The sequence below is a fragment of the Protomyctophum bolini genome (assembly GCF_963924005.1).
Source record: "Protomyctophum bolini genome assembly, contig: SCAFFOLD_176, whole genome shotgun sequence".
Classification (NCBI taxonomy): Eukaryota; Metazoa; Chordata; class Actinopteri; order Myctophiformes; family Myctophidae; genus Protomyctophum; species Protomyctophum bolini.
Genome location: NW_027666183.1, coordinates 24,792 through 50,001, shown reverse-complemented (window position 1 = coordinate 50,001; position 25,210 = coordinate 24,792). Strand labels below are relative to the sequence as shown.

The 25,210-nt window shown below is 43.0% G+C and overlaps 1 protein-coding gene across 1 annotated transcript in view; it reads left to right on the top strand.

Moving 5' to 3' along the window:
• The window catches only part of LOC308312043 (low-density lipoprotein receptor-like), a gene marked incomplete at its 5' end in the record, with an annotated part of 74,166 nt that extends 58,516 nt beyond the window's left edge, over positions 1–15,650 (top strand). The window contains 6 exons of the mRNA XM_080794449.1: positions 1,257–1,398; positions 3,691–3,843; positions 6,684–7,151; positions 11,437–11,505; positions 12,816–13,006; positions 15,327–15,650. Of these exons, the coding sequence (XP_080650575.1) occupies positions 1,257–1,398; positions 3,691–3,843; positions 6,684–7,151; positions 11,437–11,505; positions 12,816–13,006; positions 15,327–15,365 (1,062 nt within the window). The 3' untranslated portion in view covers positions 15,366–15,650. The remainder of the gene's footprint in view (positions 1–1,256; positions 1,399–3,690; positions 3,844–6,683; positions 7,152–11,436; positions 11,506–12,815; positions 13,007–15,326) is intronic.
• Positions 15,651–25,210: the final 9,560 nt, after the last annotated feature.

The window sequence follows — 25,210 nt, the reverse complement described above, 5'->3', positions numbered from 1 at the left end:
CTGCGTGCTTGCGCATGTGTCCACGTGGCCGCGTGTCTGGGGCTATGTTTGATACAAAGACTCACCTTGATCGTACAGTGAATAGTTCCGAACTGCTCAGGGCCGCAATGCACCATCACTGCTATTGGAAGCATTTAAACAGAGAGAGAGAGAGAGAGAGAGAGAGAGAGAGAGAGTTGGAGACTGACAATGGAAGAGGGAGAGAGGAAGATGGAAAAACAGAGATGTCAATATTGTCTTATATCACCTTGGCAGCTGTTTGCCTTTCATCTTTCTATCAGCTGCTGTGTGAGTAAAGGTTATGTGAATGTGGAGGTGGAGAGATGGCCATCTTATAGGAGACAGGATGGAGAGAAGGAGAAGGAAAGGTTAAGTCCATCGATGCCCCTTCACAGAGAACAGAGAGAACCATACAGAAACATGCTTGCCTACACATACACAAACACATGCACAAGAAAAAACCTGTGTTTGGATCCCTGTAGTACCTTTACAATACCGTAAAAATAAACCCTTTATCTATTGAGACAATACATGACTTACATCTCTTATTCTATCTGTGCCTTTGTTTCATAATGTATAAATATTTTGATACATTTACTAATTTTATTTTCTCTCTTTTATCCATCCAAACTGCTGTTTGCTTTTATCCTTTCTCCTCTTTATTATTATTTTATTCATAGTTGATGTTTTCCCGTGCATACAGAGGACTATCTTTGGGCCACGCCTTTGGCCTGGCGGAGACAATATCTAAAATAGAAACAAAGGGACTGTGAAGAAGGCAGCACTAAGCATGTCAAATAATGCAGAACAGTACTCGCTCCATCACGAGAGATTATTTATTCAGTGTGTTTGAAATTCTCTTCGGTCCTCACTTCAATAAGTAATGTTTTAATGGAAGTAGCTTTGAACCTGCCTCGTTTAACGAATCTTTTATCTTGCAGTTCTTTGGCAAAGATCATTCCTTATGAATTGCAAAGTGATTCTACCAAACTATTAAACGTTACATATTAAAGTTTGGGGTGGCCGTAGCTTAGTTGGTCGAGAGGTCGTCTGGCAATCAGAAGATCACCGGCTCACCTCCCTGCTCGCCCATTTCTGTGTCGATGTAGCCCTGAGCAAGACACTTAACCCCTTCAGCATTCATCATGACCATTTGAGCAGCCATCAGCTGTGTGACACTGAAGTTTCCCATGCAGGATTAAGGTCTCCCCTAATTGAATGACATAACAGGATCCTGCTTCACTAATGTGTTGCAGGATCATGTATACTGGACAGACCTGGAGGATGAGGCTATATACAGAACCAACCGTCTGACTGGCCATGATGTGGCCAAAGTGGCCGAACACCTCAACAACCCTCTGGACCTGGTCATCTTCCACGAGCAGAAACAGCCCAAGGGTAAGATACACAGGAAATATAGGAAACATTAAGAAAGAAGTTTCCATTTATTTTTATATATTTCTATTTACAACAATTCATTTACATAGACAGTTACAACATTTTTCACAAAAATATAACAAAGTTCATGTCCAATGCGCTTCAAGTTCTCCCTCTCGGTTCTGGGGGCTTGGTTGCACCAGATCCTTGAATGGTGTAAGTACACAGGTGGTTTCATTGTTTTTTTGTTTTTTTCACTTCCAAGAATATTTATAAATGATTCACAAAGTCAATACAAATGTTAAGGAGCATGCCTAAAAACTCTCCAGGGGCATGAGGAGTGGCATTATCCTGGAATATTTATACATTCATAGGATAAAAACGACATACAGGATGTTTCCTCAGAGAGAGGTTCTACTCAGATGCTCCTCTCTGCTTAAAATGTGCATTATGTGTCACATTGGTACACATTGGTACAGTATACTACTTATGCCAGAGGACGGCCCTGTTGTCTGCCTGTATTCTTTGTCCCTGGTGTGTTCTTTCAATAATACATTTAGAGCTGTGTCACAGAATTATACACAGTATCTCTTTTTTAAACCTGACTTACAATCGCTTGTTTTCTTGTAGCGACTTTTTAGCGACCTAGTCATGCTGCCTCCTAAGCCAATGGGGCATAAAAACCCATACTCTGAACACCAACCCATACTCTGAACGCTGCAATGCAAAGCGAGTGGCAACCCATGCCATGTTTGCGACCCGATATGGACAGAATATTAAATGATTACCCCCGTAAACCCCCAAGGCAATGCCAACACCGAGGATTGTTTATTTCCCACCATGGAGTAACCTCCCAGTGTCACCAGACTATCCACCTCGGAGTTGGGGCCAGAGGAACGGGGAGGAAGGGTGCAGGGGACCGCAAGGCCAACTGGCATAAGAATTACTGAGTCCCGGCCCGCAGGGGAGCACACGGCCAACTGGTATAAGAATAACTGAGTCGCCAACCGTGGCAACAGCAGCTAATGTTATGAGCTAACTGGAGCTACAGGAAAGCCATAACAAAACACAGTGATTGAACCAACAGAAGAACGTCGGAAATGAACGAAAACTACGGCCGGGAGGTTAATTGTCACAGAGAAACATACAAGTAAAACAAATAATAATAGGGACAAAAATAAATTTCCACCATAGAGGTGAGTCTGAAGACTCACCTCTTCAGACTGCACCTTAGCCTGTAGCACTTGCCCTAGCCTTGACAACCTTGCAGGCTTATGCACAGGCTAAAATGTAACTTTAGCATGTTATGTAGACAGATGCCAGGTCATTTGTAGACCTGGCATCTGGCGAACCTGGCGAACTGCAACATGCAATATTTCGCATTTTCAGATCGCTTATTCGCATCGCGCCGCTAATTCGCCAGTGTGTAATGACCTTTACTCTTCCCTTTGTGTCCTTTTCCTCGTGTCTTTACCTTACCTCCTCCACTCACACTTTATTTTCCACTTCCCTCCTATATTCCAACTTATCTTCTCCTCTCTGTCTCTCTCCTTCTCATTACTGGACTGTCCCTTATCCTCCTTTCCTTCAGCCGCCTCTTCTCACCTTACCTAACCTGCTTTCTGCCCTGTAGTCTTTTCCTGTCCCTCTCCCCGTCCCTGTTCCATTCTCCCCTTTCCAGAATAACACAGGGTAAAATGGAACCTATTGTAGCATTGTCTCCCTCCCTCTCTTAGGAGACAGAGCTATTTAAGGACTCTCCCTTAAGTCAGCCCAACCCAAAGTGCCACAGTACACTGCATCCCAATATGCAGAGTAGCTACGTGGTTGTATCGTACGCAATGGGGAATTTCTATGAATGTCGGTCAAACATGTTCGTTCATATGTGTCGAGTGGAGTGTTTATTCCCTAACTTATTAAAGTTTAATTTCCGTTGAAACTCTCTCTTACTTAGTAAAGCTCTGAGTCAAGACCTAGAATTGGGTGCAACCTGACCCAATTCTGGCGCACATCCCCACAAGAGCATCTGTATTACTTCTAGATAATTTTTCAGGAGCGAAAAATACGTACGAAATGTATCAGTTTAGGAACCCTAGTGCTTTAGCCATGTTTTTCCAAGGCTGGGTCAGGACCTTTCAGAGTTTCAAATAGGTACTCGTAGCCAGCCAAATTTAACTTCGCAAAGAGCCAGCGCAATCCCATGAGTTGAGCCACGTAAAAAAAAAAAAACGTACGGCGGCAATTCTCAAATGAATTAATTAATTGAAAACCTTCACTGAAATTATTTTGAACGTCTTCTTTTTTCCACACTAGCCCCGGACACCTGCAACATGGGGACCCTTCCTAACGGCGGGTGTGAGTACCTGTGTCTGAAGGCCCCACAGATTACAGACCACTCCCCCAAGTACACCTGTGCCTGTCCAGATGGGATGGAACTGGGGCCAGACATGAGGCGCTGCACTACAGGTGACTTGTCCTATTCTATAACAGGGATCCACACACTGTGGCTTTTACACGTATACATTTGCTTATTTACTAAGTACTGTACTTGAATACAATTTTGAGGCTTCTGTACTTTACTTGAGTATATCAAATATTCAGTACTTTTACTTCTACTCCACTACATTTCAGAGGAAGATATTACTCCACTACAATTATTTGAGAACTTTAGTTACTTTGTAGATTTTCATTACAAAACAAAACATACATTAACCACTTCAGCCCTATACACATTTCAGCCATTTGAAAGTAGCCGATCTACAAGCTGCGACCCATTGTGAGCTTGTAGATCTGCTATTTTCTGAATATTTGTATACGTTTGAAAACTTAAAATGGGACATTCTGCATAGTGAGTACTTTCTACTTTTGGTACTTTGAGTACATTTGCCAAAACTTTTGTACTTTTATTCAAGTACATTTTTAATTCTGGACTTTTACTTGTAACGGAGTAGTTCTACATTGCAGTATTTACTTTATAATATTAATATTTATTAGCATTAAGCAAAAAAAATGTATTTTTTCCACCACTGTTTCATAGCTACAAAGAACGTACTTTTATTAATGTCTCGACCCCTACGTCTTCTTCAGGCAAATTCCCAGGCAAGTTCTTTGGAGCTATGAAGCAGTATGTTTTTTATCCTCTCCTTGATCCCTTGGTGTCCAGCACCTGGCTTAAATACAGGCATACCATGTGCATTCTTCTCTGTGAACTATTCTAACACCTGGCTTAAATACAGGCATACCATGTGCATTCTTCTCTGTGAACTATTCTAACACCTGGCTTAAATACAGGCATACCATGTGCAGTCTTAATTCTCTGTGAACTATTCTAACACCTGGCTTAAATACAGGCATACGATGTGCAGTCTTCACCTGGCTTAAATACAGGCATACCATGTGCATTCTTCTCTGTGAACTATTCTAACACCTGGCTTAAATACAGGCATACCATGTGCAGTCTTAATTCTCTGTGAACTATTCTAACACCTGGCTTAAATACAGGCATACGATGTGCAGTCTTCACCTGGCTTAAATACAGGCATACCATGTGCAGTCTTAATTCTCTGTGAACTATTCTAACACCTGGCTTAAATACAGGCATACGATGTGCAGTCTTCACCTGGCTTAAATACAGGCATACCATGTGCAGTCTTCACCTGGCTTAAATACAGGCATACCATGTGCATTGTGCAGTCTTCACCTGGCTTAAATACAGGCATACCATGTGCAGTCTTCACCTGGCTTAAATACAGGCATACCATGTGCATTGTGCAGTCTTCACCTGGCTTAAATACAGGCATACCATGTGCAGTCTTCACCTGGCTTAAATACAGGCATACCATGTGCAGTCTTCACCTGGCTTAAATACAGGCATACCATGTGCAGTCTTCTCTGTGAACTATTCTAACACCTGGCTTAAATACAGGCATACGATGTGCAGTCTTCTCTGTGAACTATTCTAACAGGGCATTGAGTTCATCAGTAATTCACCTTCTTGACCTTGACCACAACATTGCACCATACTGATGTTGAAATGGGTAATAAATTAGGTTTCTTGACCTGTATTGTGACTCGATGATACAGTGGCACTGCAGACCGACAGAAATGGTAACATTACAATGATTTTAACAATAACGTTTATATGAAGATACCGCACATCGGTTTGTGCGGTATTATCCATTTTTCCAGTATCGCTGAGGTTATTGCTCTCTCTCTCTCTCTCTCTCTCTCTCTCTCTCTCTCTCTCTCTATCTCTCTCTCTCTCTCTCTCTCTCTCTCTCTCTCTCTCTCTCGTGCTGATATCACATTTTCACAGCAAAGAAACCAACCCATCCAGTATATTACTATAATCTCACACTCTTTTAGATTCATTAACCTGTTCACTCACCCAGAGAAGCTGATGCAGGATGGTGTTGCAGTACAAAGTATTTGGGAAAGGCAGTATACGGTCGAGGATTCTGAAGCACATTACATGTAAATCCCTTGAGACAACTGCTAATAATAAGCTGTTTTAAACCAAATCCCGCAGTCAAAGGGTTATTCGTAGGCTATTTTTATCGCACATTGAAATCACCGCCCTTTGTGCTCTTGACAGGCACACACATTGGCTGTACCTCCCAGGTGTCCTTTGTGTCCTACAGAGCTTTTCTTCCATATTCTCTGTCCTTATTTTCCCCTCAGTCCACACTGAGATGGTACAGTTACTTTACAGCTCCTAGTCTTAATAATACTGTAGACACTCTATGCCCTCTAGGGTTCTCATCTCTTCTCTCTGTGTAGGTTGTCTCTACAAATCACTGGTGGGAGGGAGAGAGAGAGGACGGAGGGGGAGTAAATGAGAGCAAGACTGTGCAGTGTGCATGCACTACTTTATATAGGCCACTATGAAGTGGATCAGAGAACACACACACTCTATCTCTTGCGTGCGTATGTATAATGTATATGCTCTACAACAATTTTGTGATTGAGTCCAGTATAGTTTATTCTTTTGAGAATATGCCGCCTGACATTGGCTGTGATAAAATGTGTTACATTTTTCTCTCTCAGAGAAGCTTTTTTTGTCATTGGCTCAAGGCATATGAGTTTCTGACTCAGATTTTTAACACCATGTCGACTCACTAGTTTGTGCGTAGTGTATGCCTCTTTTACCTTTGCTGTATTGTTCTGCTGCATGCTCTCAGACATAATGCCATAATAAAGCAATAAGCCACAAGGGGCTGTGGAATTTAGAACATAGATAGGGGCCGTCATGAGGCTGAGCTCTTGATGTAGCTCTTTGTAATCATTGTCCCGTGTCTTCTGACCAGTGAGGACCAAAACCACCACTTCAGCAGTTCCCACCACCACCACCACCACAGAAACCCCCACCCCCGATGAGCCCACCACCACCATGCCACCCAGCACCACGACTACAACGACAACAACTTCTCCAACTACCTCCACGACGCCTTCTCCAGCCACCACCCCAAGTATTCCTCCACCCACCACAGCTGCTGCCGTTAGTTCTACTACCACACCCCAGGCCACCACCCGGCGTCTGACCACCTCCAGCCCCGCCCCCCGGACCTCCAGACCCCCCTCGACCGCACCCCCTCTCCAGTGGCAGCGGACGCCCGCTTCCGCCAGCGGTGCAGCGACGCCCAGAACGAGCACCGCTGCTCCCAAGTCCACGTCGACACACACGTCCAAGTCCACGTCAACACACACGCCTCTGTTGGCTCCACTGGCCCCCAACAGCATCCAGAGAGAGAGCAATGCCAACCTCTCCCATAGAGGTGAGGAACTAGGGGGACCTGTGTGTGTGTGTGTGTGTGTGTGTGTGTGTGTGTGTGTGTGTGTGTGTGTGTGTGTGTGTGTGTGTGTGTGTGTGTGTGTGTGTGTGTGTGTGTGTGTGTGTGTGTGTGTGTGTGTGTGTGTGTGTGTGTGTGTGTGTGTGTGTGTGTGTGTGTGTGTGTGTGTGTGTGTGTGTGTGTGTGTGTGTGTGTGTGTGTGCGCCTGCGTGTGCGTGTCCAGACAGAAATTCTGTAGTATGTGCAAAGATAAACACACACACACACACCATCTGCATGTGGGTCTGCTTGCTGTCCCTGCTGCTTCTCTTCATGAGCAGGGTGTGACAGAGCTGTCACAACGAACAAACGTCAGCCCCTTACTCCTCCATCGTCAATCTTCTCTTACTGACCTATCACTCTCTCTGGTGGTAGTGCCTGAATTCTTTCTTCCCTTGACTGTCTGTTGTTGCCTGTAACACCCCAAACAAAGACCGGAGGAGATAATGCTTCATAAAGATGTCTGTGGGCTATAAAAGCTTTGCAGACTTGATAAGCCTCGATAATGCAGGCCCACGTACTGTACCCACACAACACGCTTTGCAATGCTTTGCAGAAATTGATTTATCTCTCCCGGCCAACGTTGGTTTCAGCAGGAATCTGTTCCTGTCAGTAAATGAAAGATCAAACAAGAGGTCTTCACTGTCAGACTTCTAGTCCACAAGCGTGTGTGTGTGTGTGTGTGTGTTGCTCAGACACTGCCAGTGTCATAGTATGACAGCTTTATGCTCCAACATTAATACCTAACACCACATTCACATTATCAAGACGCCCTGAGGGCGAGAATGCATCCACCTGACGGCAGACTGCTGGGTGAGCGTTGACGCTTTGGCATGGGGGCTCAGATCAACATGATACAGTATGGAATGAATTCTGCACTGGCCATATATGGAGCATGTCTTGAGTGCACAGAGTTTGATGAGGTCAGATGAGGTCAGATCAACATATGGAGTTAATTCTGTATATGGAGCGTGTCACAAGGCGTGACGGATGGACAGACTGACTGACAGGTTTTGCAGGTTTCCATAGTAAACTGTGACCAACGGTCGCGATGACAAATAGTCAGAAGTAGCAGATCTACAATCTCTTGTGTGATGCAGTAGACATAGGACATTCATTTATGAAAAACAAAACAAAAGAAAACACAAAAAGTGAAAATATGAAGGTAAGAGGCGTCTGTCCGACAGCAACGAAGTGCATGGGTCCAACAACATGCATGTTTTCTGGGGTGAGGCAATGCCCACATCATATCAGCCGTACTAACGTCTGCCTCTTACCAGGTTCTTATACCAGGCCTAATGCAAAAGCAAAAAAGGAAGGTATAGCCGATATACTGTACTGTATACAGATACTACGCAGTGGAAAAGCAATATTACACAGCCCTGGTAGAGATCTGCGCTTGTGGAGCACCCTATTCTAGTGTGGCTGTCCTATTCATTGTTGTAGTACTGGAGTAAATGCCATGGCGCCCTCTTCAGGCAAAGCACAGCTCTGCCCTGAGAAGACTTACTGTATCGATTGATGTGTGTAGCTCAATACGCAGTTTGAAAGGTAATTTTGTGCTTTATTTAGATGGACCCCTGCTGAGTGTGACAGCCTATAAAGATAGTTTGACATGAGATATAACTATGAGTGCATCTTTTGAACACCTAACCCCCCGCAATGTTGCAATTACATGCCACACAACCCTCGTCTGGATGAGGAGGGAAAAGACATGAAAGTTACAGAGACACATGGCAAAGCCCATGAGAGTTGCACATGGCTGCTAGGAAACGAGAAAGTATTGGAAAGACGCAGGAAGAGAGAGAAATATCTTAGACAGAGAGATGAATCAGAACCTGATCATAAAAAGGGAAAAACAAGTGAGGCAAAGGAGGCCGTGAAGGCAGAGTGAGCAAGACAATAAGGAGACGGTAGAGGTGCAGGAGCAAGGCAGCGCAGAGAATAACATGACAGGCTGCTACACAGTCAAATCCTGAGTGTTTATTTAATTTTGAGAGTGTGCAAATGGAACCATAAACTCTCAGAGTTAAAAAAAACACCAATGATTTCACAGTGTGGCACTTGAGCAGGGCGGAGGGGAGATGAACAATGACAGCCCGACCCAGGGCAGAACAACAGCAAGAAAGGATATCGGAGAGAGAGCGATAGAGAGGGAATCAGGAAGTCTCGTCACGATTTACGCAAGTTAAGAAACAATACGTAGCATGCTCCTTCCACCTTCCAACACTCTCCACCGCACTCCAAGTGCAGGAGATGAGAGGTGGAGACACAGACATACACAAATGCACAGATAATACGTTTTTGACAGTATGTTGTCATTTTGGAGCCGGTGCTCAGCATCAGCTGGTACAGGTGTGCTGCTGCTTGGTGATGGGCTCAGACTCAGAGCGAAGCCTAGGAAAAAAGATAGGCCAGCTGGCGCATGTTGCTCTTAATGTTCATACTTATTTGAAACGTATGCTCTTGAAGCGCGAGGCAGTGGGAAATACATAATTCATTCCCAGTACGACATCCTCAGTGTAACCAATCTAATTCTGATAGTCGGATCATTTTAAATTTGATTCAAGTGCATTTAAAAAATTCAATTATGCATTGTTTTTAATAGAAACATACATTACTATAGCTGTGCCATGCTGTCACAGTGTCAGTCAGAAGCAAGAGCTACATAGTTTTACTAGACATGGGCAGTTACAACGTCTTCAAACTTAAATCCTTCTAGTAATGATAGTTTTAATGAATAGAAGCTCTGAATAGACTTATTCTGAAATTATTCAGCTCATTTCATTTTGATCTCTGTAGTTCGTTCTGTCTGTCCGTCCGTCTGTCTGTCCCTTTACTTCTTGTGCTGGCTCTAATTATAAATTCTCCTTTTAGAGGACGTAATTGAAATTGTGTGTGTGTGTGTGTGTGTGTGTGTGTGTGTGTGTGTGTGTGTGTGTGTGTGTGTGTGTGTGTGTGTGTGTGTGTGTGTGTGTGTGTGTGTGTGTGTGTGTGTGTGTGTGTGTGTGTGTGTGTGTGTGTGTGTGTGTGTGTGTGTGTGTGTGTGTGTGTGTGTGTGTGTGTGTGTGTGTGTGTGTGTGTGTGCGCGTGCGTGCGAGTAAAGGAATCCCTTTGTGTGTCACTCTCTGAACCTTCCTCTCTATATTGGGGTTGCCATGCATGCTAACTACATGCTGTCTCCTCCTGGGAGGAGACCATCCGTATGCAGGGCCAGCATTCTGATCTTCCTCTTAATCTTCCTCACAAGACTTCATTAGAGCTCACTGATTACACTGACTGTGGCTAATGGCTGTCCGGACACTAATAGTGGAGGGGTGGGAGATCATTGGCTCAGTTGCACACCAGCCTGTTGGGGTGAGAGTATGAGGTGAAGGGTGTGGAGTGTGGAGTGAAACTGAATTATAGGAGAGGGGAAATATGAGTGTTTGCTTTAAAACTGAATTACACACTCACTCATCCAGTTTTCATGTATTGCTTCCTGTCACTACATTTAGCTCTCACCCAATCCAATGTCAGTCTGACAGATCACTATAGGTGGAATTGCAATTGTCCACCTTGTTCAGAAATGATCAATTCTCTTGCATTTATACAACACCTTTTGACTACTGTGACAAAATGCTTCAAAATGTATGCCTTAAAGTAGCCCACTAACACCATTGATAAGGCACCAAGCAGCTTGTGTCTTGGACACGATGAAATGCCAGGAGGAACTGGGATGGAACCGGGAATTTCCCAACTCCCAGATGGCCACTGCTGAGCCACGTACGGCCTCATTGCATCCTGATGTGATTTCATACTCTGTAATAATATGACCAATGATCTTCATTCACATTTCACAATAACAATGTGTGCGTCTCTATCAAACCATCAGAGATATCATGTTGCTTCCATTCCCTTTCAAACTACTAATATGTGATGCTAGCTTTTTTGTCACCGTTAATGTAAACCTACTATTCTCAAATGTCTTTTTTACGGGCCACTGCTGTGGATTGCCTGGTGAGAGCGCTTACCTCATGGATAAGGCTATAGGACCAGGTTCTGAGGCTCATTGCTTCATGTTACCCCCTCAGTCTCTACTGACTTTCATGTCTCTCTCACTGTTGCTATTAGAAATAAAGCAGAAATGCAGAACAATTACCCTTAACATTGTTTATATTAGACAAGATAGACGGACAATGTCATGGGACTTTACTGTAATTGTGTCTTTTCATTTTTCTCTCTGTCTCAGCGGGAAGTGAGCACTACCTCCTGGGTAATAACATCACAGTAGCAGTGTTGGGCATTGTCATCCCTATTGGTGAGTATTCTAGCTGTGGAGCACCTTGTGTTGTGCTGTTAAAACTGCCTGCCTGCTTTGTCCTCCTTGCTTCTGTTGTTCTGCTTCAATCCCACCTTCCTGCACATCTCACTGTGTGTGTGTGTGGTTGTGTGTGTGTGTGTGTGTGTGTGTGTGTGTGTGTGTGTGTGTGTGTGTGTGTGTGTGTGTGTGTGTGTGTGTGTGTGTGTGTGTGTGTGCGCGCGTGCGTGCATGATTATTTCTTTCTTTATTATTTAACGTATTATTTATTTTTACTTTATTTAAAAAGTTTTTTCGCATTGAGATTACAATTCTGTCAGTAAAATGGAGAGGTCAATGTTAGTACATTGATTGGTCCAATTAAAATAATCTACTTCTACTAATAATCTACTATATCTGAATATACATAGCTGTCAGCTTAATTTGTAAATGACCTTGAGATGGCTGCATATGGGTCTAATTGTGATCCCAATGCTTTTATCATTGATTGGTTAGTGAAGCTTTGGAAGAATTATGCAGTGGCTTCAATTCTCTCCTTCGTTTAATTCATAATTGAGATATCAGCTTATATTAAACCCCCCTTTGAGACTATTAACCCTTCCTCTCTATATGCGCCGTCTACCATTCATTCGTTCCAACAATAAATCCTCTCTTCAGCTTTCAACATCAATTACATCCACAGGTCCACATGGGCTGGATTTCTGACTCTCAGTTGCATCTGACTCATACTGTCCCACACCCACCCACAGCTCTGCAAGGGGGATTCTACCATTGTTGTATCCAGCCAAAGTCAAGTGATTATGCAGCTATGCTGTAATTGGACTGAAATTGTCTAAATGAGACAAAAGCAGATTTTCACTAGTAGAGCATTAACAGAGGGACAATGGGAGGTCTGGGGTTTCCGGCCCAGCCACGTAGAGGCCTCTATTGGCTGTCCAACAAAAGAGCAATTAGATGGGGCTTCCGCAAGGGACACTGGCATTTCCATCGCTATGGGAACACACAAACACATGCCCCAAGCGATGCGTGCATTCATGTTAGTTGTGGGTAGTGGTTGTGGTTTAAATCATTTTCTGCATGTTGCAGGAAACGTGTGTGTGTGTGTCTGTGCATGTGTATGCGTACGTGGTGTATGCATGTGCGAGTGTGAGTGTATATACTGTGTGCATTATGTGCATGTGTGTTTGTGTGTGCTTGGATAAGCTGAACGTGTGTGTGTGTGTGATGACAGCGCCGCTCCATGTCCCTGCCTGGGCTGTGTTAACGCTCCCGCCGTGTGTTGTTGTTGTGTGTGTGTTAAACACATGCAGTCCCTATCCTTGCCACAGTGGTCATCGGCCTGCTCTGCACCGGAGGCTACCTGGTGTGGCGGAACTGGCGCCGCAAGAACACCAAGAGCATGAACTTCGACAACCCCGTGTACCGCAAGACCACGGAGGACGACGACGACGAGATCCACATCGGACGGCAGGGCGAGAGCGTCGGCCACGTCTACCCCGCCGTGAGTGGCAGCCACACGCAGCCCTTCATCACGCTCCCCCTCGGGGGCGGGATCACAGACACCAACTCCCATTGGTACTCAGGGGCGCCCATGCTCTCCAGCGGCAAATGAGAGGCGGCAGGGGAGGAACGGAGGAGAGGAAACGCAGCGATTGGGTTAATATAGCGGATAAAAAGGGTGTCTTTTGTGGACGGGTTTGGAAAAGCCCTGGTGCCATACTACATGTAGGCCTGTCGACATAACGGATGCACAGGCTCAAACAAGTATACACGAAACGCTTCATTTATACTCTGTCGCGCGGTGGCGCCGCTTGCGGAAAAGATCTGTTCTTTTCGGCAAGCGACATCATCGTATGGCGAATTATGAATTGAGCCGAACGGGCATTTTTCATTATTGCATTAATTATTCCACCCATGGAACACACGCATGTACATGAGCCCTTCACCAATCACCAACACACCAGAGTCGTCTCCACCCCATTCACCTATATTGTATATTGTTTTAGCACAATCCATCACCAACCTGCCATTCCATTTTTGTACAGTCGTTTTATTCTGTTAACGGGAGACACAACTGTACTCTTTGAAAGGGCCTCGCGTAAAAACAAAACTGCTGTGCGGACAAAGATTAATTTCAGTGGCCAAGGAAATACATTTTTGTCCCTTTTGTAAGCCATGGTAGAAATCCACCGCGAGGTCATTGCACTACAAGTGCTAGCTGCACTGATTGCCTTGTTAGGAAGTAGAGCTAAGAATCACCTTCAAGTTTTGGTTTGTTTTTTCAGGGGAATTTTGTCAACCAGGCATCACAATGACTGTGGTGTGGCAGTAAATCACTGTTTCAATACAACGTTTTGCATTTCAACACTCTTAGTCTTACTAAGTTCTACTTTAACTATACTTATACAGTAAGTAAGTCCTATTTTACACTTCATCGTACTGTATGACGATGTCACACGAAAGTAGCCCATCTACAAACTCATAACACACGGCCCTGCAACACATTGTGAGCTTGTATATCTGCTAATAATGTTTTTTATTTTATTGTCTAACATATTAGAACACCCAATATAGGTTTAAAACAATTAAAACATTGGAGGGGGGAAAAAACACTCACTGGAAAGAATTACTCAGTGTAAAACTACTACTGCATATGGTGGGGACTGCTGCACTTCATCATCAAAAAAAAAGAATCATCAGTATTAACGGAGAGTGAAATACTTTTACACTCTCTGAGTTTAATTTACACAGGATTTTACAGTGCTTGGTGAGTACCACACAGCAGCATAACTAAGGCGGTCTTAAAGTTGAGAGGCCTTTGAGAAACGTGGACCTGGGTGTTTTAGCTTTATGGTAAAAGATAGCACATATTTATTCAACAGCATTATGTTGTTTAGAGATACAGCAGAACATTAAAATATGGAGGAGAGGATTATGGGGGATGGGTGTTAGCTGCTGTCAACAGTCGGCATGGTAACAACGATTTCTTTGTGTTGCGCTGGAGAAAGAGAGGGTGGACGCAAGGAATTGTGGGTAGCTCTGGCATGATGATAGACGGCAAACACAGGTGCACGCACACAGACATGCTCACCACAGGTGCACCACAGAGGCAAATTAACATTCAAGGGCGAAGTGACATATTTTCACCCAAGTCCCCTTTATTCTTTTTAGAGCTACAACTATCGATTAATTTTTTTGATTAATTGAATATTCGAGAAGCGCAGGTTTCTTTCATATATTTTTCAATCAATCAATCAATTAACCACTTTTATACTTATATACACGTTTTTTATACTTTGTCGCACAGTGGTGTCATGCAAAAATAGAGAAAATAACAGATCTACAAGCTGTCAACGGTTTGTGATGCAACGCTGTTGTGAGCTTGTATACTTGCTATTGTCACTACTGAAAGGTTTTGAAAATGTTCTTTTAATCACGGAGTAGTTTAAGTAACTGTTGCACCCCTACTTCTTTGTCTTCTCTCTACTTATTTCCGTTCTCCTCCCCTCTGTCAATGTGCTGTGGCAGTATGGTGTCTGTACAGAGAGCCACATGGCCACAGGCAGACAGGCATCCTGCCTTCTTCATAGAGACAAGGAGGAGGTACAAACAGGAGATGAGGAATGAGGAGAGAAAGGAGCAGAATAATGAGGAGGAACAGGCTTATGTTGAAAGCCTGTACTTCCTTAGAGGCTCTCTCTTTTGGTTTCTCTTTCCTGTTTTTCTGGCCTCTTTCTTTCTTGCTTATTTGCATCTCTCTCTGTCTCTCTCCCTCCCTCTCCAGTCACTATGATAACAGTCTTTTTATCTGCTGTTTGCAGCGAGTGGCACTGAGTCTGGTGGATGACGGCTACCCCTGAGGGGGGGTGCTGCACAGTGTCTCGTTTACATCCCATCCTGGGCCCCACTCCTCTGGCCACGGCCTCCACACTTCGCCCCCGAGGCCAGCACAACACAAGAGGAAAAGAGGGTTAGCAAGCACTGAAACAGGAGGGAGTCCTCTGTGTGCCCCCTCCCCAAGGAACAGGGGAGAACTCGTACTTCTACTGTAGTTCTACACCCCTTTCGCTTACTAGCATTCCTCTTACTACCATTACTAGCTGCTACTACTACTTCTAGTACTAGTCTTACTTCTACTAGTACTCTTCGCTCCGCTCCCCTCTGTCCTCTGCCCCTCTGTGAACAGCAAAATCATCAGTGTGAAAATTTTACTCTGAGATGAATAGCTTTTAGTAGTTTAATTGACACTGAGGATTTCACTGTGTAGTTGTCTATAATATAATGCTGCTCATTTGAGTTATTTTTTGACTAACCCTGTGTGGCCGTCTCAATGCACACTGTACTGTAAATAGAAGGCCTGCTGACTGTCCAATAGTGAGAGCCGGCCAGCAGGCATTATTGTTGACTTTTATTTATTATTATGTTTTTCACTGTTGTAAATATGTATTAAGTATCCTGCTGAGAGTACTGTGCACACAACACGTTTCTGTTAGTCTTACAAGGGGGATGATAGTGGGCCTGGAATTTATTCATGTTCACTTTTCCCCTCGGTTTTAAACTTAACAATGAAGGACGCGTTAAATATTTTGGTTTTGTTTCAACTTCCATGTAGAAAGCAGCCAGGTGCTGGCTTTGGAATTTTTGGGGATGTTTTGCAGTCGAGAGAGTGAAGGGGATGTTTTAAAGGGGCACAGGGAGGGGGTTTGCACCAGAGGGTCATGCCACAAGGCAAGAAAAGAAAGGGATTATGAGTAATCCTTTGACTGCTGGCATCAGAGGTGCAGTATGTGGAGGTTTGATAATAAACTTTGGTTGTGCGTGCGTGCGTGCGTGCGTGCGTGCGTGCGTGCGTGCGTGCTTGCGTGCGTGTGTTTGTGGTTTTACCAATTCTGCATGTGCTTTGAGTTTCATTTTGTACATTTATGCACATGTGTACAATAGACTTTCATGACAAAATTACTTTTTACTGAAGGATTTTGCATTACATTTTGTAAGTAAGTACGGTAGGTGAGGCTTATTGTCTGTATCAGCCAAGCAACGATGGCATCTAACCCCTTTACAATGCGCTAGACCCCTGAGAGATGGACTGCTGAGGTGGCATGTCAGCTCCCAGTACTTATCACATGTCTTAGTTACCTAGGCTGTGTTGGCAGTGCCTGGGATGGATCCCAGAACTGTATGCTCTACCGACTGAGCCACCCGGACACTACATACACATTGTGTAATATTGTCTGGAGATCAATACAGGTGTTTACCAAAATCTTACTGTACACTGGTCTTCCATAGTTAAAATGTCATAATAAATTAAACTTATAGAGTCATGTGTTGTTATAACAATAATTCCATCTTATACACGGCTGAACACTTGATATGGAAATTAAAGAAAGGCAGATTATTGTTACTTTAACGAGGCAAACAGGAAAACTCGTAACGCAGGAGGTCAAATAGGACTACTCATGTAGTCCGGATTCATGTACACAGTTCATTTTCACAGCAGATATGTGATATCTGCACGCGCGCACGCGCGCACGCAGGCACGCACACACGGACTCACGCACGCACACACACACACACACACATGATTAATGATGGGCAATCAATCGTGGCTGTCCTCTCCATGGGAAAAGACCTGTCCAGTGCAGACGCTAGTGGCAGCACAAGAAAGGGAGATTGGAGCGAATAGAAAGAGAGACACACTCACTCACACACACACGCACGCACGCACGGCTCACTCACTCACTCTCACTCTGTGTCTCTCTTTTGGGAAAAAAGACACTAATGGAATTTTGATTGGGCAGGAGGTGACGGGCTGGGATTAGACCAGACTAGGACAGTGCATGATGTGTGCAAGACAGATGGTCGGACATTTATCCTGTTGGATTTTGTGCTGATGTGGTGTCCCAGTAATCTGACATACTGTACACGTCCCCTGCAGCCTCAGTAGGGTGGGACAGTATCTCATCCACAAGGCATGTAGAAATACATTACAGTGGATGATTTGCTCATATTTTGTTTACAAGTGGCATGGTAAAACAGGTACATTGGGTTAATTATTTTGTCCAATCAATTTCCCATAACATTTACAGATGGTGTATGAGATTTCATTTTTAGAGAATTTGATCTTCACCTCACAATGCATCACAGTGTGATATACAGGCATTTATAGATCTGTCATTTTCAGCAAAGTGATTTAGTGTAGAAAGGAGCGTACCAAGTATAGAGGGGACCCCAGTCAACTAAGTACAGTACGTATGTACAGTATGTAGCGTTTAAGTGGTCAATAATCTTTGTTGAAGAAAAGGATACTCCCAACCCATACCAGCAGGTGTTCCTGAAATGTGAATTTAAGACCGAGCTGCATTTAATATTGAACAGTAAACGCCACTGCTCCAGCCATCATGTCCTTGCCAGAGCCCAGAGCGTATGCATTTCACCTTGTTAGCCTCAAGTAACCGTTTCATTTACGAGAATAAATGGTTCATTCATGGAGGTGACCGAGCATGGCTTTTTATGAAAACAAATTCTCAGTGCTACAGTGTTCAAATTACTTTGTTCAGCCGCTGACAGCGAAGGGCATGGAGAAGGACAGTCATGCGTTGAAAAGGCTGGTTGCGCTCATCATTCCTCATGCAGTAGGCCTACTCTAGCACTTGTACTTTATTGTAGAGGCCTTGTTTACAGCTCTTAGCGTTCACTCGCAGCAGCATCGCTCCACTGACTTGTGTTTTAGGAATCCATTGGGATCTTACCTGTTCTCTATCTTGCCTGTTGATATCACTGGGATTACTGTCTGCCATGCAGCCTTGCGTACACTGTGTGTGTGTGTGTGTGTGTGTGTGTGTGTGTGTGTGTGTGTGTGTGTGTGTGTGTGTGTGTGTGTGTGTGTGTGTGTGTGTGTGTGTGTGTGTGTGTGTGTGTGTGTGTGCGCGCGTGTGCGCATACTGTATGTGTTCAGTCATTAGTACATACTAGAAATATCACACAAGGACATTTGTTTGTATCTTGCTTGAAATACTAGTGTTGTTAGCCTTAGTTGTTGCTCTACTGTACACTGTAACACATTGTTACAGTGCCATAACTAAGTCATATTTACAAATATTGAGCCACTGATATTGCAGTTCAACTAAATCTAACATGTATGTTCCATTATGCTCGGTTGGAAATCTGATTATTATGTTTGGTGCACTTCATGTTATATTTACTGGAACATTCTTGGCAAAGCATCACTGGTTCTTGACCCCAGTGTCATCTCTTTAAACTGTACATAAAGGCAATAAAATCCCTCCGTAAAATATATTTCTCTATAGACTTGTGGGAAACACTTTACTTAATACATACATTTATTATGAATATTATAATGTTTGTCATAACCCATCTAAACACTTTCATCATATATCAATATTCATACTATATTATATAATTTATAATTTGCTTCACAAAGAGACATATCAAGCTATTAACCAGTTAAAGACATTCCAATAGATGACATACAGTAGGTCCTATTCCATTTTAGTGTAGTATGCCTTGACTAAAGTGTTACTGATTTGTGCTCCCTGCTTCTTTAACTCTTGTCGTCTCTCATCCTCTTCCTCTTCTTCTGACTATGCATTTCGTGGTTATTCCCTATTGATTCTGACCAGGGTATATGACCCATGCTGCTTTAACCATCATACTGACATATCTCTACGTCAACCCCTTGTGCATGTACAAAAGTAATGCTAGCGCCTAGCTAACGAAACTAACAAAACAAAGGAGCACGGACGCTTCCGTTTGCATGCTAGTGTTTTGTTTAGATCACATACAAAATATCACGTTGGCTACACAATTCATTGTGTTGACTTTACTTAAAAATGAAGTTGCTGCCTCCATGTCAGTGCGTGATCCGTGATGTCAGCTTTTTGGCCAGCATTGCTTTTCTTAGTGTGTCTTCATTCTATCACCCTCTCATCTTCATCTCAGCATCATCTTCATCTCTTTACATCTTTCATTTGGCAAGGGCTATCTAAGGGTAGAGAGAAACACTGGAAGACAAAAAACACTGGAGGAAAATCAGGAAATGCATGGAAATCTTTGGACAAGAAGGAAACGCAAGAAGGAAACGCAACCCCTCACAGCTGGGAATCAGAAAACGCACACACAAACATACCCAGAGAGAACAGGTCAACCAACCACCCCACAATGCCGGATGTTGGGACTCTTTTATGTGACTGGCATTTCGTTTGTCAACACAGTGACTTATCCCTCACCAACAGGTTCCTCTTAATGTTATCACATGTCTTTTGAACTGTGAGTTTGCAAGTAATTTGTTACTGTCTCTTTCTGTCCTCACCAAACCATTCCTGGTTTCATATTCTGCCTTTTTGATGTGTGATTACTTGAATATCAGTGTCCAAACTTCTACATCTTTCTGTCATTTTAAACTAAAGGTTGGATAGATGTTGCAGCTGGGGTGGGGAAGGGGGGAGATCTCTGTGTATAAATATGTTTTATGGTGTGTAGGGAGGTCATTTTGGCATGAACAAACCTACTGGACAACATTTTGATGTGATGCCAAAATTGCAATAGAGATGGGCAACATTGCCTGCATTGATATAAATTGAATTGAATACATTGATGTGCAGGGAGGGGGGTGGGTGTTAGTGGAAAATACAATTGAATTTATATCATAACATTTGTCACAATTATTGGCAAAGCATTGAATATTCTCTAAATGTGTTCTGGTCTAAGGGGTCAATCTTCTTCACCTCCCAATGTATGAATGAATGGACCATTGTAAAGCACTTTGAGTAAGCACCAAAAAGCTTAGGAAAGTGTTCTAAAAATGCAATCCATTATACAAAAATCATTCTATTCTATTCATTCCACAGCCATATCACAAGGCATTTTTTACGCTGTTTGTTGCACAAAACTTTTCAAGAAGCCTTCTGCACTGTGTAAAGAGGTACGTATTTAGGAGGGGAGGGAAGAGGGGGGGTGATCCAATGGTACAGTCCAATGGGTTTGAATCATGACTTGTAAATACATTTTCATATAGAAAAAACTTTTTGATAATGTTTTAATTGTATCTGTAAAAAATGTAAAAGGAAAAAAAAAACATGTACATAAATCTCCAGGGGGAAAAGGAGTGTAGACCATAATATGAATTTATTTGTACACAAGAGCACTGGATTTCTTTAATACTTGATTGTAACTAAAAAATTAATAATCTGCCAAAGTGTTTTTATTTCCTTTTATTTTCACTTGACTGTTATATATAATTTTTTGCTTTTTTTTTGTTGCTTTTTAACAGTAAAGCATTGCAGATTTTAGTGTTCATATTTAATTCGGTTGAATAGTTTTTGTTGTGTGTATTTTGTTTATTTTATTTTAAAGAGGGGTTATAATTTTAATTTATTGGTGCCTTGTTTTGTGATCCTGTATACTTTTACTCTGTTGCTTACATTTTTCGGTGTTTAGTGTCTGCAAGAGGGGTGGGTGGTGTTGGGAGGGTTAGATGGGTTGGGCTGGGTGGGACTTAAAAACCTAGTGATTTCTGTACTTACATGGAATATCTGTACTGTATGCCAAAATGGTCTCACTCACGTTTCTATGAAATCAAGCTGTTGATAAATATCTCTATATATTGATATTAAATTTATAAAAATCACCCAATGTTCTTGTGTCAGTTTCAATTTATCTTTTTGTCAATCCTACTGTTCCTCACTTTGCAGCTGCTCAGGTAACCAGTCAGGATGTCATGAAGGCATCCTGGGATTCATGGAAGCTAAAGTTGTTGTCGGGTAATATACAGAGCGAGGGGAGCCACTCCATTTCACCTATGTGCTCGTGACCTTAGCCCGAATCAAACACATGTATGTATGTATGTATGTATGTATCAACGCAAAGGAACAGCTGAAGGGGAAGAGAAAAAAGACAGAATAAAGAGGGTCTGAAAGAGCGAGGAAGAGAAAGAACATACACAGATGGACAGAGGGAGATGAGAGTAACCTCCAATGGTGGGGACAGAGTGACAGCTCGCTGGGGGTTTGATGGATGAGGAGGCAAGGAAAGCTGGCTGTAAGTAGGGACACTCCATGGCCTTGCCTATTGTTCCTGTGTTGTGTTGCTGTTCATTGAACATTCAGGCCCATGCCCTGTGCTGTCACATCACTGAGAATTAGATAAAGCGGGGCAGCTCCGTGGCTTAATCTCATAGCTTTCATTACAGATTTATGATAAGTGGAGGGCATGATCCGGGTGAATCAAAGTTTTGTGGCACATGCTGTGTACTCACAATGTGGGTGTGATTCCCGATCACAACCTCCATCGTTCCCTCACTTTCACATAACCTGGAAATTGTATAAAACTATAAATATAATCCTGAAAAAGATACCCCAAAGATGCTATCTATTTTCAGGTAGATTGTTTTATTTTACTCAGTCAGCCATATCACTACTCATTTTTTTTCATGAAAAAGGTCATAGCTGGGTAATCTATTTTCAGGCAAATTGTGTTTATTGTATTTTATTTTACTGAGCCATAACAATTTATTTTCTGTTAACCAACTTGCTGGCTGGCAGGCAGGCAGACAGCTACTCATAGACAGGCAGACAGACAGACAGCTACTCATGGAGAATTGGACAGGCAGGCAATCAAACAGCTACTCATAGACAGGCAGACAGACAGCTACTCATGGAGAATTGGACAGGCAGGCAGACAGCTACTCATGGACAATTGGACAGGCAGGAAGGCAGACAGCTACTCATAGACAGACAGACAGCTACTCATGGACAATTGGACAGGCAGGAAGGCAGACAGCTACTCATAGACAGACAGACAGCTACTCATAGACAATTGGGCAGGCAGGCAGACAGCTACTCATAGACAGACAGACAGCTACTCATGGACAATTGGACAGGCAGGAAGGCAGACAGCTGCTAGATGGCTGCTGGTGCTCATTTGCCTGATTGAACACCTGTTAAAGGCTGATGGTGGTGACACTCAGAGTACAGCTACACGACTCTGGGTGTTTTTGCAAACGCACATTTCTATGTGCGTTTGGGCCTTTCAGCCAGACGCAAACAGCGTTTTCGGCCACTCAAACGGACAGCCACATAGCGTGCCACTCGGTGGCGTGCTATGAGCTTGTAGATCTGTTATTTTTCAAAAGGTAAATTATAACATAATGTTTAAAACACCAAAAGGGGTTCCCACCCAGAATGGGTAAAAAAAATGATTTTAATATTTTTTTACTTTGCATGCCTGATGTAGCCACCATATTTAATGAATACAATGTTTTGGTTCCAGGGATTCCGGAACTCAGGAGGTTGGAATCTGATCAGGTCTGCAGAGACAACCAGCCGAGAGACGCCGCTGCCTTCCTCACAGTCCCAACGAGGCTGATTTCTGTCCCTTTGAAGTTGATGTGCAAAATCAATTGAACATGTTGGGGGAGTGAATTAACTGGTTCGGAGCTTAATTTTCCGAATGGCTGAAAGCATTTTCTCTAAAGTATTTACAGTATTTCTGAGAGCATTCCTCTATAGTTCTAGGTAGTTTATACCATTTAGACCTGAGGACGATTCTACAAATGTCTTCTAAATCATGACAGTTTTCTGAAAAACCCCATGTTTCTATAATAAGTGGTTCTCAAACTATTTCATGTCAAGGAGCCCCAGAGTTTTCTGTATTTGGCCGCCGACCCCCATCTGAAAAGATTTGAGTTGAAAACTTTCGCTCTGAAAGAATATAGTTATATTCCAATTTTTGGGTTATTTTTCATCTATCACTAGATATATGGACATACAGTATGATTGTTTTTATTGAGTCTGTAAATATCTTCTGTCATATACTCATATTGTATCTTGGATCAGCCGGCCCTGTCCATCTGCTACAGATTGATCTATATGTAGCCCAGTGGCATATATGCCTGTAGTTCTATGTAAATCCACCAGGTGGCACTGTCACTTTAGGAGTGCCATGTTCTGGGGGTCAAGGGTTACACTGAAAAACGTCTTGAATAATAAGAAGCAACCTGCGTTTGTGGGGTTTCTTTGAGAAGATCTTGATGATTGTAAACAAGAGGTGAAAGCTGAACTAGTAACTCAACTTGGTTGAGTTTCTGTGTCTTTGTACTGTCTTGGAAAGGGGTGAAGCTTGGGGGACCAGTGTTTGCTCAGTGTGTGAGTTGGCCGTTCCTCATACACTGTTTGTGATAGAGCCACTACCGTATTTTGTTTAGGTTTATTTTATGTTACAGGCTTGCATGCCATATTTGCCAAACTGTGGCATTCTTTACACCAATAAGATACACCAACACCAACTTCTTGGGAAATAAAGAACCCCAATATATGTCTGTGTCCTGTGCCTCGCTATTTGCCAGGTTACATATAAGGCTATTATGGGCCATTAGATTGTTTTATTACTGGAAGTATATCAGTTACCTTATCCCTCTTCGCTATATCAACATTTCATTGCATATTCCATAGGATAATGTTAATTAAAATGACTCCTATATCTCTAGACTTTCCATCTACATCCCTCTCCACAACTATTAATAGACTGTGTGTGTGTGTGTGTGTGTGTGTGGTGCACACAGCTGTGATGATCAACAGTGGATGATCCAAACATCCAATCACTTATCGCTCTGACCAACGGACCAATGATGAATGGACTAGTTGAACAGGTGACCGGATCCAGTGGGCGTGGCTTTGGATTTAAATAGGAGCGGCCATGTTGTTTCCCAGCATGCAGTTTGGTTTGGGAGCCACTGAGCCAGGATGCATGCTGTTGCTGTCTGGGAGCCATGCTGTTTGTTCCAAGGTAAGGAGCGTTTGTTTGAGAAACACGGTTTTATCATTGAACACTGTTGTATAAACATTAGAGGATTGAACACTGTTGTATAGACATTAGAGGATTTATAGGACTGTATATTGTGACACTAAATGGACAATGTCAGGAATATTTGTCCTTTTTCATACAAACAACACTGTCTGTGTTTGATGGCTGCCTCAAAGCTTTTCCAATGGGAGGAACATGGTTTGTCCAAACACTTGTGTTTCTTTGCCCCCCTCCATCAAACACAAATGTTTGGTCAAACCATGTGACTTCCATTGGCAAAGCATTGAGGTGGCCATCAAACGCATGCAGAGCACAGAACATGTGTTGTGTGAATGAGGCATTGGGCCTCTATCTCACAAAAAAAACCATTTGTCTTGTCTGTGTTTAATGGCCGACCCAATGCATTTCCAATGGGAGGCACATGGTTTGACCAAACATTTGTGTTTGATAGTAGTGTTCTGTCCCCCTCCCCTCCATGAAACACAAATGTTTGGTCAAACCATGTGCCTCCCATTGGCAAAGCATTGAAGTGGCCATCAAACACAGGCAGAGCACAGAACATACGTTTGTGTGAAACATTTGTCTCGTCTGTTTTTAATGGCCGCCTCAATGCTTTTCCAATGGAAGTCACACGGTTTGACCAAACATTTGTTTGCTGGAGGGGAGGGGGACAGACACAGCCATCAAACAAATGTTTGCTCAAACCATGTGAAAAGCATTGATGATCGAGGCCTTAGAGAAGGAACAATCGCAAACAAACAAACCATGGTTCCCAACAGTGGTGGAAATTAAATCATTATACCTTTACTCAAGTGTAGTGTAGAAAATATACTCTATTTGGAAATGTTTAACTACTAGTTACTTTGTAGATTTGTATTATTACTAA